Source organism: Eublepharis macularius, chromosome 2 (genome assembly GCF_028583425.1).
Source record: "Eublepharis macularius isolate TG4126 chromosome 2, MPM_Emac_v1.0, whole genome shotgun sequence".
NCBI classification, from domain to species: domain Eukaryota; kingdom Metazoa; phylum Chordata; class Lepidosauria; order Squamata; family Eublepharidae; genus Eublepharis; species Eublepharis macularius.
In genome coordinates, this window is record NC_072791.1 from 79,371,923 (window position 1) to 79,385,953 (window position 14,031).

At 40.2% G+C, this 14,031-nt stretch overlaps 1 protein-coding gene across 1 annotated transcript in view; it reads left to right on the forward strand.

Annotated features, from left to right (window-relative positions):
• The window catches only part of AMBRA1 (autophagy and beclin 1 regulator 1), a 405,622-nt gene that overhangs the window by 19,699 nt on the left and 371,892 nt on the right, over positions 1-14,031 (forward strand). The window contains exons 3-5 of the mRNA XM_054971604.1: positions 10,995-11,241; positions 11,710-11,768; positions 13,227-13,410. Coding sequence (XP_054827579.1) covers positions 11,107-11,241; positions 11,710-11,768; positions 13,227-13,410 — 378 coding nt within the window. The 5' untranslated portion in view covers positions 10,995-11,106. The remainder of the gene's footprint in view (positions 1-10,994; positions 11,242-11,709; positions 11,769-13,226; positions 13,411-14,031) is intronic.

Below are 14,031 nucleotides of genomic sequence, written 5' to 3' on the forward strand. Positions count from 1 at the left end.
ATATCAACGTCCTATGATGGGCTGGAATTCCCTCCATTCCCAAGTTTAGCAGCAGGAGTTCTGGGTTCTTATTTATTTGAAACTGTAAAATTTCACTCATTTCTCTTATTATTTCCCCCCAGAACTGCCTAGCTACCTCACACGACCACCACATATGATAGAGGGAGCCCTCATGCTTCCTACATTTCCAGCATTTATTAGAAGTGTTCAAGTTCCCTAGCGCAATCTTCTTTGGTGTCATGTACCAACGATAAATCATTTTGAAAATGTTCTCTTTAATATTAATACATGTCGTTATCTTCATTGTAGTTTTCCACAAGTATTCCCATGCCTCCATTGTTATTTCTTTGTTGAAATTTATAGCCCATTTCACCATCTGTGTTTTAACTATCTCATCCTCAGTGTACCATTTCAACAGTATTTGGTATACCTTGGATATTCTTTTCTTGTCTTCTTTAAGAAGGGTCTGCTCTAGTTCCGAGTTCTCTGTTCGTATGCCCCCTTTTGCAGAGTCCGAATTGTATAAGTCTCTAATCTGTCTGTACTGGAACCAATCATAGTTAGGTGATAGTTCCTCCTGCGTCTTTATTCTAAGTTTAGATACTTCAGTTTTAGTTATTTCTTTGTATGTTAAACATTGTTGTTCATTATCAACAGCTCTCGGATCTATCACCTCATATGGAACCACCCACAAGGGGGTTCCTTCTTGTAGGTAAATTCTGTACTTCTTCCAGATTGTATATAAACTTCTCCTTACAAAATGATGCAGGAACATCGAGTTGACCTTTACTTTGTCATGCCATAGGTATGCGTGCCATCCAAAAATTTTTTTATATCCCTCTAGGGCTAATAGTTTCTTATTCTTTAATGTCATCCACTCTTTTAACCAAACTAGGCAGATTGCATCATGATAAAGTCTCAGGTTGGGCAGTTGCATTCCGCCTCTTTCCTTTGCATCTTGTAGAACTTTTACTTTCACTCGAGGCTTCTTGCCTGCCCAAACAAAATCTGATATTTTCCTCTGCCATTTTTCAAATTGTTTAGAGTCTCTGATGATTGGTATTGTCTGTAGCAAAAACATTACTCTTGGTAACACATTCATCTTAACTGCTGCAATCCTGCCCAACCATGACAAATTCAGTCTATTCCATTTGATCAAGTCTCTCTCTATCTGAGTCCATAATTTTTCATAATTATTCTTGAACAAATCTATATTTTTTGCAGTCAGCTCAACTCCCAAATATTTCACCTTACTAGTTACTTCACAGTCCGTTGTTTCCATTAACAATTGTTGTTTCTGCTTAGTCATGTTTTTGCATAATATCTTTGACTTCTTTTTGTTAATGAAGAAACCTGCCAAGTCACCAAACTCCTTGATCTTATCTATCACTTTTGGCATGTTCTCCAATGGATCTTCTACAATTAACATTATGTCATCTGCAAATGCTCTAACCTTGTATGAATAATCCTTTATTTTTATTCCTCGTATTTCCTCATCTTGTCGTATTTGTATCATCAGAATCTCCAATACTAAAATGAACAACAATGGAGATAACGGGCAACCTTGTCTTGTTCCTTTACTAATCGTCAATTTCTTGGTCAGTTCATCATTCACTACAATTGCTGCAGTCTGGTCTCTATAAATTTCTTTAATTGCTCTGATGAATCTTTCTCCCAGTTGTAGCTTTTCCATAGTGGCAAACAAAAAATCCCAGTTTAAATTGTCAAACGCTTTTTCAGCGTCTACAAAGAAGAAACCAACCTCTTTATCACAACGCTTGTCATAGTATTCAATAGCATTGATCACTGTCCTTAAATTGTCTCTTATTTGTCTGTCCGGCAAAAAACCTGCTTGTTCTTCCTCTATGACTTCCGAGAGCCACCCCTTCAGTCTCTCCGCCAATATCTTCGCAAAAATTTTATAATCATTGTTAAGTAATGATATAGGCCTGTAATTTTTCACGTTAGTCAGATCTTGGCCCTCTTTTGGGATCAATGATATATTCGCTTCACTCCAAGTGTCTGGAATTCTTTGATCCCTAAAAACTCCGTTCATCACCTCTTTTAGGAATGGTGCCAGTTCGTTGGCCATTGTCTTATAAAATTTAGCCGTAAGTCCATCTGGCCCTGGCGCCTTTCCTAGATTTGCGGATTGTATTGCCTTACTTATTTCCTCATCAGTTACTTCACTGTTCAACTTATTTCTCCAAGCTTCCGAGATCTCTGGAAGTTTGGTTTTCTCCAAATATGATGCTATTGATTCTTTGGTTACTTCTTTTTTATTATACAGCTTAGCATAGAATTTATAAAAGGCTCTACTAATGGTGGCCTGCTCCAGGTACGTTTTATTTTCTTCACAGATTTTATTTATTATTTTCTTTTCCCTTTTCTTCTTCAATTGCCATGCCAAATATTTCCCGGGTTTATTAGCACCCTCAAAAGCTTTTTGATTCAGTCTTTTAAGGTTCCACTCCAATTCTTTATTACTCATTGCTGTTAACTGTTCTTGAAGAATTTTGATTTCCTGATGTATTTTCTTTTTCCCTGGTCTCTTTTTTAACTGTACTTCTTTGGCCTTTATTTTCTCCTCAATCTCTTGTCTTTTCTCCTCCTTCTTTTTCCTTGCTCTGCCATTTAAGTCCATTAGTATGCCCCTTACAACCGCCTTGTACGCGTCCCAAACTTTACTGGTTGGTACTTCTTTATTCACGTTGTATTGTATAAAAAACTTTGTCTCTCTTCTCAATATTTCCATATTCTCACTTTCCTGTAACAAGTCCTCATTTATTCTCCAGGCTTTCCTTTTTCTCCTTTTTCCAAATTTCCACATAATTGGATTGTGATCTGAGCCTACCATCGGCATTATTTCTACCTCCTTAGTCCATAACGCTAAGTCCTTTGAGGCCCAGATCATATCAATTCTTGATAATGTAAGATGCCTTGCAGAATAAAAAGTAAACTGTTTGGTTTTAGGATATTCTCTCCTCCATACGTCTTCGAGAGTCTCTTGTTGAATCAACTCAAAAAAAAGCTTTGGCAATAGTCCTCTTTTCTTTTGTGCTGTTGTAGTCTTTTTGTCTAGTTCCAAATCTGTCACTCCATTGAAATCTCCAGCAAGAATTATCTGGTCATATACAAGATCGTCCAAATGCTTCCTTAAATCCTCAAAGAAGCTTTCCTTTGCACCGTTAGGTGCATAAAGTCCGACTACCAACACTCTCTTTAAATTCCAATTACATTCCACTGCTACAAATCTAGCTTCAACATCTCTCATAACAAATTTTGGCTGCAGCTCCTCTTTTATGTACAACACCACTCCTCTTTTTTTCTTGTTAGAGGCCGCTACAAATTCTTTGCCCAATTTTCCAGATTTTAAATATTTTACATCCTGTTTTCTAATATGGGTCTCCTGCAAACAAACAATATCACATTTTTGTTTTAGTAGCCAATGAAAAATATTTTTCCTCTTATTCGGTGAGTTTAGTCCATTTACATTCCAAGATAATACATTACACTCCATATTCATGGTTTTGTTGGTAAGTCTTTTTCATTGTCCTTGATAAATCTCTCCATCTCCCGCTCAGATCTGATGCGTTTTTTTGCCCCTCCAATCTCAAAGGACACTCCTTCCGGTAACTCCCATCTGTATCTGATATTCATGTCCTTCAAAGTCTGAATTAGCACTCTATATTTTTTCCTGTCCAGTAACACTGATCTGGGCAGTTCCTTCATTATGATAATCGTCTTGCCATCAATCTCCAATGGATCTTGAAATTGTTTTGTCACAATCCTCTCTTTCATGTTTCTAGTTGTAAACTGCACAATCACATCCCTTGGTAGTTTCCTCTGGGTTGCAATTCTCGAGTTCACACGGTACGCCACATCTAGGATAGCCACAATTTCCTCCTCCTCCTTCCCCAGGTAATCAGCCAACACCTCAGTCATCTGTTCTTGCGCTGACTTCCCTTCCACTTCTGGCAGACCACGAAAACGAAGCTGCTTCTCCATGTGTTTAGTTTCTGCAACTGACATCCTCCCCTTCACCAGTCTCATCTCTGTTTGTTGCGTGTCTATTAAATTCTCCATCGCGTCTTCTACTGTTTTAACTCTTTGCTGCGTTCCTTGTAATTCACTACTAATCGTTTCCACGCCTTTTTTCACTTCTGACAGCTCCGACTTTACTGTCTGTGTAACTTCTTTGACCTCTTTAATAAGCTCCAATTTCGTGTCCTTAAGTTCTTTCATCATGTCTATAAGTTTTTTGTCCAAATTTTCTATTGCCGATTGCCACTCTTTTTTCGACATCGTGGGGCTTGCTTTAGCTCGCTCCCACGAATCTGCTCTCTTCCTTAGCTCCGTGGCGTATATTTAAACGTTTTCCTTTTTTTCAAATGTCCCAATCTTTGCCAAAATTAATTTTTTTGTATCCAAAATGTCGGGCGTCTTTTCTCTATGGTTTCTCTATGTTATTGTAATCCAAGATGGCCTACTTCCTCTTCCGCTGAAGCCGCGACCCTTCCCCTTTCAAAAATGGCGATTCCCTACTTCCTGTCCGTCGGCAAGGGCCGCTTCCCTCCAGCCACTCTATTGTTGTTACGCACTTCCTGTCTCACGTCTTCCCACAGCAGGTCTCGCGATGGTGTCTTTTTCCCACAGCTCCAAAACCACAGGTATTCAAAACAATAGTCCGATTTTTGCAATAACTTCTTTAAATTTAGTCTCTTTTAAAATACAACTCCTGCCGAGTCTTCACCTCCTTTTCACTAGTCTGTTGCAGTTTAAAAATCTACTTTCTTTCCTCTCTGTTTTTATCAATCTGTCCCGTTTCAAGAGATAGCGATCTTTACCTTCTCTTCAACTTTCTCGGGTTGTAATCGCTGTTTCGATCTTAAATTCTCCTCTCGACTTCCCTCCCCGATCGAAGCTTGGGTATGTAGGTCTTATGCCAGCCGAATTGGCCCCAAAACTGCCGCAGAGATTATAGCCGACCCGTCGCAAGGTGGGACCTCAAGGATCGGGGGGGAGACTCCTTGAGTAGAGCCCCCCCTCGTCCGAGATCTAGCTCACCCTAGGGTCTTGAGCGTTCTTTGCCTGCTCCCCGCCTGAGAGCAGTCGGCCGCGGGTTATTTTCACCCCTCCGGCCGGTTAAAACGGCAGTCCGGTCAGCTCCGCAAATGGAGCTGCGTTAGACCTCCATGAATCCCAAACCGGAAGTCGCTATCAGCATTAGTGATTTGGGGTAGTTGCTTCTGTTTACCTGATTCGTCTCAGCAGCATATTTGGCAATCTTATCTCCTGCAGTCTGAGTAGTAATTTTGAAAAAGGAAGGAAATATAACCCTTTTTTCCTTTCTTCTCTGAGGTGGTGGTATGGAGTAGGTCAGGGGAGACAAGTTGAATGCTCAAAGAAATGTAGCAGCAACTTACTCCAGATAAAAGAAAATTAGTTTATAGCCAGAAGAAGAAATCACAGGTAGAGTATGGAAAAAGTTCAGTTCTAATTGGGGAACCAGTTTTGTCTTGGGCAAAAGACAAAGCAACATTTAAAATCTATACACATTGGAATAGCAAAATAGATTCCTGGCATAATGTAAAATACCTTGTGGGTGATGATTATTTAAATTCTGGAGTCCAGTTATCCCTTTGGGTTGTTTTCAATGGGATACTGGGTCCTTATTTCCTCATCTAGGATCAGGTTGGGTTTCATTGTTGTTGATTGTTTGCAGGTTGTTCATGCTAACTGGCCAAGGCTGTTTTGTTTTGCCTTTAGCAGATTTTTGGGAAGCCATGCCATTCTTCTCTGGATGTTCCATTTGCTTGTTCACGACGCTTTTGTGCTAGCCACATCATCCTGAGGTATAGCAACACCAACATTTCTATTTTAGAGGGGAAGCGGATAGTACTGTGAATGCAGCACCTAATTGAAAAGCAAGTTGTAAAATGTCAAGTAAAGTTGGCCCCTGAATGCATTGAATTTCTACTTGAGTAGATTGACATTACATAATCAATAAAATGATCCTGTGTATACTTGGAGATAAAAAGCAGTAGTAGCTTGTGTGTCCCCAAAGTACATTGATACTCCCTTATCTATCTGCTTCGAGTCCATAAAAATGCCCATAGAGGGTTGCAGCAATATAAAAAATAAAAGTACATTAAAAACAAGTAATCAATGATGGTCAATAAACGCATTAAAGCAGCAGAATTAAAAAGCAAACAGTAAAACACAGCTGGTGATTAAAAAGTTTGATAAATGATCTTAGTAAGCAATCCCAACGATGAACTGGACCCAGCAATCCATACATTGTACTGATCAATTATCATTGCCTGGCAATCTCCCCATAAGACGTTCCTAACATTCAGAATCCTGAGCAGTGATGCTCACACCTGACAGTTCTGAGGTGCTCCTTATAATATCTTGAAGATTCATACGCCCTGTAGAGCAGTGATTCTTAAATGATGGATCACTCATATTGGTTGGACAAGAGTTTAATGTGCTGTTGTGACGGTCTGCACGTTTTAGAGAAGGCTTGGAAGGGCTGTGTACACACACATTTACAGGACTGTTATGAGTTAACCCCTGTCAGAGTCATACAGCTTTGAGTGACTCTGGAGTGGAAATGGGACAGAAATGTGCTGCTATTTGGGAGAAGCGCAAACAGCTAGTGATCCCCAGGAAATACAGGATGCAACTCTTATAGCTGGCCCATGAGACACCTGTGGCAGGACATGTAGGAATCAACAAGACCAGAGACAGGTTGCAATCCAGGTTTTATTGGCCCAATATGAGAAAAGGTATCAGGACATTTTGCAAGTCTTGTCAGGCATGTTAACTAATGGGCAAGGCATTAGACAAAACAAAAGAACTTTTACAGCCTGTACCACTTGTCTTGGAAGCATTCTCCAAAATCGGAGTGGCCATTGTTGAGCCAATTGCCAGAGCGGGGGAATAAATATGTTTTGACCATACTAAAGTATGCTACAAAGTTCCCAGAAGCAATACCTTTATGGGACATTGAAGTGAAAACCACAGCAGAAGCTTTACTGATGGTGTTCACCAGGCTAGGTTTTCCACAGGTGATGGTCACAGATTTGAGAACCACGTTCATGTCCCAAGTGATGCAGGAGCTGTTGTGAGCTTATGGAATTACCACCACAGGTTACCACCCACAAGCAAATGGACTAAATGAAAGGTTCAATAGCACCTTGAGCCACATGGTAAAGATCTATGTGATGAAACATCCTAACAGCCGAGATCTGCGACTTCATCATCTGTTGTTTGGTTATCATGAAGTGCCACAAGAAAGTTCCAGTTTTAATCTCATTGAGTTACAATTCGGACGTCAGGCAAGAGGACCTATGGACATCCTTAAAGAAGCCTGGATGGGACGAGAGAACATCAAGAGGTTATCACTTATCTTCAGGAACTACAGGAGAACCTGCAAGAGCTGAGAGCAGCTTCAACAGACAACATGCAAAGATCCCAACAGAAACAGAAGACCTGGTATGATGTCAAGGCCAGAGAGTGAGTCTTCAAGTCAGGACACCCAAGTCCTCATGTTGAAGCCTCGGAGAAAGCACGAGCTAGAAGTAGCTTGGAAAGGACGTTGTAGAATTGTAAACAAGATTTCCAATGTAAACTATTTGGTAAATGTAAATTCTGAAGGTGGGCAGTGTAAAATGTTTCATGTAAATATGCTAAAGCCTTACCATGATAGAGGCAACTTAGTCATTATGGCCAGAGGGGGGCAAAAAGTGGAAATTGCATTGATGAGTTGGGGGAAGGTAACCCAAAGTAGCACCATCAGTGAGATGAATTTGGCACCAACCTTGACTAAAGACCAGCAGTGGCACATTAAGGCTGTCTTAATGGAATATCAAACCATCTTTTCAAATTTCCCAGGGAGAACACAGTAAGCTCAACACAAGATCAATTCTGGAGATGCTAGGCCTGTTCTCCCACCTTACAGAATAACTGGCCCAGATGCCATCAGTTTCGAGAGGGACGTTAACGAGATGCTGAACATTAGATTTATTGTTCATTCAGAAAGTCCCTGGAGTTCACCGGTTATTTTAGTCCCCAAACCAGATCAGACAGATTTTGTGTTGACTATCAAGGGTTAAACCAGGTGAAGAGTACAAACAGTAAACTGATAAGATGGAGTCTTCAGTAACAAGATTATGATTTTCACATCATTCATATAAAAGGGAAGAAGAATGTTGTTGTGGGTGCACTCTCCAGAAACACCTGAGGGTGGAGCTTGCAGAAGCAGATTAGTATGCCTATTGAATATCGTATATATGTTGATATAAGAGGTTTAACTAAAAGTATGCCTATTGAATATTGTATATGTTGATATGAGATATTTAGCTAATAGTGTTAATGTAAACAGAAAGATAATAGAAACCTACATGCTTCACTTATTGCACGGGAGAGGCTTGTGAGAACCTCCCCTTAAGCATTGATCTCCAACGGAGGGATATGTGATTGTCTGCATGTTTTAGAGAAGCCTGGAAGAGCTGTACACACACACATTTGCAGGATGATTAAGGGTTAATCCCTCACATCTGCAGTGAGCTTTGAGTGGCAGATCACTCCAAAACCATCTGATTGGGTAGCCTGAGCTGAGAGGAGGAGGGTTTTTTCCAGTCCTGGCATAGGGAGAGATTCTGTGAGGAGAGTGGAGAGACAGAGTCCTCAGGGAAAGCAGTTTCAACACTGGCAGGAGGTTTGAGTAGTAGGTGCAGACTTCCAAATGGGCCAAAAGAGAGAGGTCACTGTTCTAAAGGAGAGGAGACTGTGCCTTCCCAGTTGAAACGGAGACAGCTCTAGAGAGAAGACAAATCCTGGTTGGGTGTGGTGAATAACTGCTTGAGGAGACTCTTAGTTTGTATTATGTTTCTAGGATAGAAAAAAAATTAACATAGTTGGTGACCCCTGTAATAGATGCATTAGTTCTGTACAGAATCCTGTTGATAGGTTGCCTTAGTATGTTGTTTGGAGAGTCTCTAAACTTCAGTTAAGTTTCAGGTATGACTAACTTTTCCTGTAGGATGAGGCAGGTGATAATACATCTTCAAAGTAATCCTTTTAGTGTTTGAAAGAAATTAAGCCTAGATAACTTCTTTTCAATTTACAATTAGTGCATCCAGGGGCATTCATTTTTTAATCCAAAAACCTTCCAGATTGTGTTCAAAATACATTATGAAAGTTAATGAAGTGTAAACAGTCAACTTATGTCATGTAAATTTGATTTGTTACATCTGAAAGCAAAGCAATTCTTTTGGAAGTTACCCTTAAGGGTTCTCCATCCTAACTTTGCTTAGCAAAGGAAGCTTCTCTTTTGATGGCTGATTAAACATATGCCTCTTAGTAAGCAGCTGTTGCCTTGGGTCAGCAGCTTAGAAGTTACGTTCAATAAAGTTGAGTTTATAATACCCTCCTCTGTTTTATACTTTATGCTTGGTTGTTTATCGCATTAGATACGAGTGGGTTTTTTTAATCTTTGTATGTTGTAGCCACGGGCTGGCCACTGTGCAAATCAAAGTGGGGCCAGCTAATTAGACTTCACAAATATGCACAAAATATTATTTAAACTTTAAAGGGGGAGAAATCTCCCCAGCCTTGATGAGTAACTATTTGAATAGGCATAGACATTGCAAAAAGGAACCCCAGAGTTGTTTGCCATTCTGGATCTTGCTCAGTATTTGTGGATCCCTTGCAGAGCTTGCTTGTGAGGCCGCTACCTTGCACTGAGTTTTAGGCAAGCAGCAGCAGGTTTTTGTGCCCTCTCCTAAACATCAGTTCCAAGGTGATGCTTGGGAGAGGATACCAAACTGCAGCTGATTCCATGAAGGTCAATACAAGGTGCAGGCCTCAGCCTTGTCAATAGCAATAGTAATAGCAATAACAATAACAACAGCTGTGCTTATACACTGCTCTTCTAGACAGATTAGTGCCCTATTCAGAGCAGTGAACTAAGTCAGTGCTGTTATTATCCCCACAATACAGCTGGGGAGCTGGTGCAGGGAGAAGTGGCTTACCCAAGCTGCTGAAGCTCATGTGAATAATGAGATTCAAAATAGCAGAGTGGTCATTCATAGCCCAACCACTTAACCACTGTGCTACAACATGGTGAGAGCTTGCCTTGGCAACCCAGAATGCTGCAGTGGCCACAAAGAAGAGGAGAGATAAGTGAGTAGAGAAGGAGCCAATGGGGGAGGGTGGTGGTTGGTGAGTAGAGGCTGGTGAGAGGAGTGGAATGCTATTTCCTTACAGATCCCCTCTTACTAGGTTCTACTATATAGTTGATAATGTGGCAGACTTGCGGTCAGATCTAACAATCTATGGAAGTGGTATATGGCCTCCATCAAGTTGCTGACTTCTGCCTCTGTGAAAAAACTCATAATGTTGTTGTAGTAATGATGTAAGCTCTACCAAATATTTTGCATAAATTTGTTTTTGTGTACTGTGTTGTGTTTTTGCTTCTTGAGTAAGAGATTTTTGAGGGGAAAATATTCTAATTTCAAAATACTTCTATGCTAAAAAGCATGTTCAATGTATTCCAAATATTTTCAGAAGTAAAAGTAGTGGAAACGAATCTCTATCATAGGTTATTTAAAGTAGATAGGTACATGGAACCATCTCTAAAACAAGTGTTAAGTGAAGTGTAACAAATAGAGGATCTTTCTGCTTGTTAAATATCTAGCACAATTGTTAAATATCTAGCACACTTGAATTTGTGTGATCAGCAAACAGACAACTTTCTTGGAAGGAAAAGATGCAGGGAAACAAGTTCTTTTTACAGTAACCTGCAATAACTTTCATATTCCGCCCTATTGTTACAATAGTGCCTTAAGCTTGAGAATCTGAAAATAATAAAGGAATGGTATAGTGATGGAGGATGTTGATTACAAGCATCTTATGGTACCTCTTTCTGTTGACATGTGAAAGCTTCTGGCTTAAGCTGCCTTTTGAAACATCTCCTTCCTCTGTAGATTTCCATGAGGACAGCCTTGGAAGGTGTGGATGGCTTTTCTGTAGCTTTTTGGCATTTGTGATCTGGTGTCTGTTGGTGACTCATTCCCCTACACTGAAAAAATTGAAGCTATGAAGGTTGTACCAGAGAAGAATGCTGTGCGAATCCTCTGGGGCAGAGAACGAGGTACCCAAGCTCTGGGAGCACAGCGTCTTCTGCAGGAGTTAGTAGAAGACAAAACCCGGTGGATGAAATGGGAGGGCAAGGTAAAGTTAATGATGACACAAGTGTAAGTTGGTTTATGAATCTGAAGACTGATTTGTTTATGGGTAGTTTATTACTGTGTGTTATTTGCTGTCAAGTCACCTCTGACCTATGGTGACCCTATGAAGGAAAGACCTCCAAAATGTCCTATCATTAACAGACTTGCTCAGATCCTGCAAACTGGAGGATGTGGCTACTTTTAATGAGTCAAACCATCTCATTTTAGGTCTTCCTCTTTTCCTAACCCACTTACTTTGTTTTTGGAGTTTTGAATTAATATTTGGAGTGTGTGCCACTTTCAGACCAAAAAATACCTAAAAACTTTCTTGCAAATACATTACCCACTGATGTAGAAGTATTGTACATATGTCTCATTTCTCTTACGTTGACAATGTAGGTGGGAGGGATGATGGCATGCATGTCAAATATTTTGAGCTTAGAATATGTTTTGTGCTTTTTGACTTTTTCAGAAGGTTGAGCTACCAGACAGCCCTCGCTCCACTTTCTTACTTGCATTCAGCCCAGACAGGTATAAATGGTTTCTTTTCTGTTTCTGTGTAAATGCTGTGTGTGTCAGAAAGGGTTGTGGGGCAGTAGCGTTTGCCAGCAGTGACTGCTGCCAAAGGACCTGCTAGCTGTACAGTACCAAATGCTCTTGGCCTTTGGTGACCTCCGTCTTTATGTAAATAGCATTGATGGGCAATAATGACAATTAGGTGATGGACCTATGAAGACTTTGTCCACAGGAGGTTGTTGTTTATATATATAAACAATAATGAAATGCTGGTGGTGAGCAGGTGGAACCATATTTTACAAGGATCCTTTGGGAGATTAGCAGTGTTTTCTTCTATATTCTGGCAGGTTCTCTTCCTATCCCCACTGTGATCTGCATTATTTTTTTCCTTGATTAAAGATAAATTTTGCTTCATTGCCCTCTCAGCAGTGTCACAGATTCTAGCTTACTTGTTTGTGTCTCATAATGGGAAGTGGACCTATTGAAAACTTCACTCCTATTTGCTATCCACTCTGGAAACTGCTGTGAGCTTCAGAATAAAGGACTAGATAAATCATCTTCACCCTTTCCAAACCTGGGACCCACTGAGCATAGGAGTCAGCTGCAAGTACATGAAAGACAATCATGTGAAAGGAAGAGTTATGATTTTGCTGGTGTGAAGACTAAGGCTGTGGGCAACAGAACTTGAGAGCTAGGATCAGGAACCATAAGCTAAGTATCAGAAGATATACTGTAGTGAGGAATAACAGGAGATGAGTCCAGTGGCACCTTAGAGACCAGCAAGATTTTCAGAGTGTAAGCTTTCAAGAGTCAGATCTTCCTTCTTCAGACACTGTAGTGAGGAAAAAGCCAAGGGTCAGAACCATGGATGAATCTTCACCCCCCCCACTGCCATCCTGTTCTTCTCTTTCTGCACGTAAACAGGGACAGGAGGCCTGGCACCCTTGTGCTCTGGACATTTAGTAGAATCAAATCCTTTCTCAAAGCAGCAATAAGATAGCTAAGGGCTCGCAACCCAGCAGGCTCTATGAGCCATTGGAGTATAATACGATTGGATTAGATCATAAATACTTAACAGAACTGTTGCTGTGCATTTGCGAAAGATAATGCTTGAAAATCAGAAGTAGATGTATGAGGATAATACCTTGTTTTTGGATATTGTAGACAGAGAAGTAATTTCTCCAAATTGGATCATCTGCATGATGTAAAAAATGCGGTCTTGGCAGGTATTGATGTGAACAAAATGGTTGCTCATCTGACTTAAAAACACTTATCATAGTGTGTATTAAATTTGTGCTTTGAGCTGAAAATTCAATGGCACACCTTCAGGAGCTCATATCTTTACCCACTGCACCTGTCTTTACATATTTAAGTGAGATTTCAAATGCTTTTTCCTTGACATGGTTTACTTAAAAAAAAAAGGAAACTATTGTCTTTATCAGGCCAAATCATGTCTGATTCTTTTTTTCCCAGGACCCTCATGGCTTCTACTCATGTGAATCACAATATTTACATCACAGAGGTGAAAACGGGCAAGTGTGTTCACTCACTAGTGGGGCATCGGCGCACACCGTGGTGTGTAACCTTTCATCCTACCATCCCAGGACTTATTGCTTCAGGGTGCCTTGATGGAGAGGTTAGAATCTGGGATTTACATGTAAGTTCCTTCTCGTGTATATTTTGTTCCTTCTTATGCAGGCTGATTCTATGCATTACCATTATGTTGTGGGAGCTGCTCTCCTACAATTTCCCATTCCAATCTGATAACATTGATACAAAGGAATAATACGTGTGGGACCAGTGACATGGTTCTTTCATGATAAAATACTACCTTTCATTTTGGCCTTCCTCATTCTGCTGGGCTGGATTCATTTTCTCTGATCTTTAGACACCAGATTGTGTCCAGTTGAGAAACCAGACATACTGTAGCAGCCCTCTCTGCTAGTAGATAGAATATGCAAATCTTTTGATAACTCATGGTTTGTATTCATAGATTGCCTGTTTAGTTTTGGAACTTATTTTAGAGTTATATGAGCAGTTTAATTAAAGTAGTGACAGTAGATTTCCAAATAAAAATGCCTGTATATACCTAGAATTTGCACCCTGTATCATGAAATATGTGGTTCTCAAAATGTGAAATGGCTGGAAAGTGTGGGCACACAGAAGTGAACTATGTTCATTCCTTTGGAAAGTATGATCGGTCTCTAGCAGCCTCTACAAGTGAATTATGTCACCATTTCTGTACACAGCTGTGTGATGAATCCTAAAGTTCAGCTGT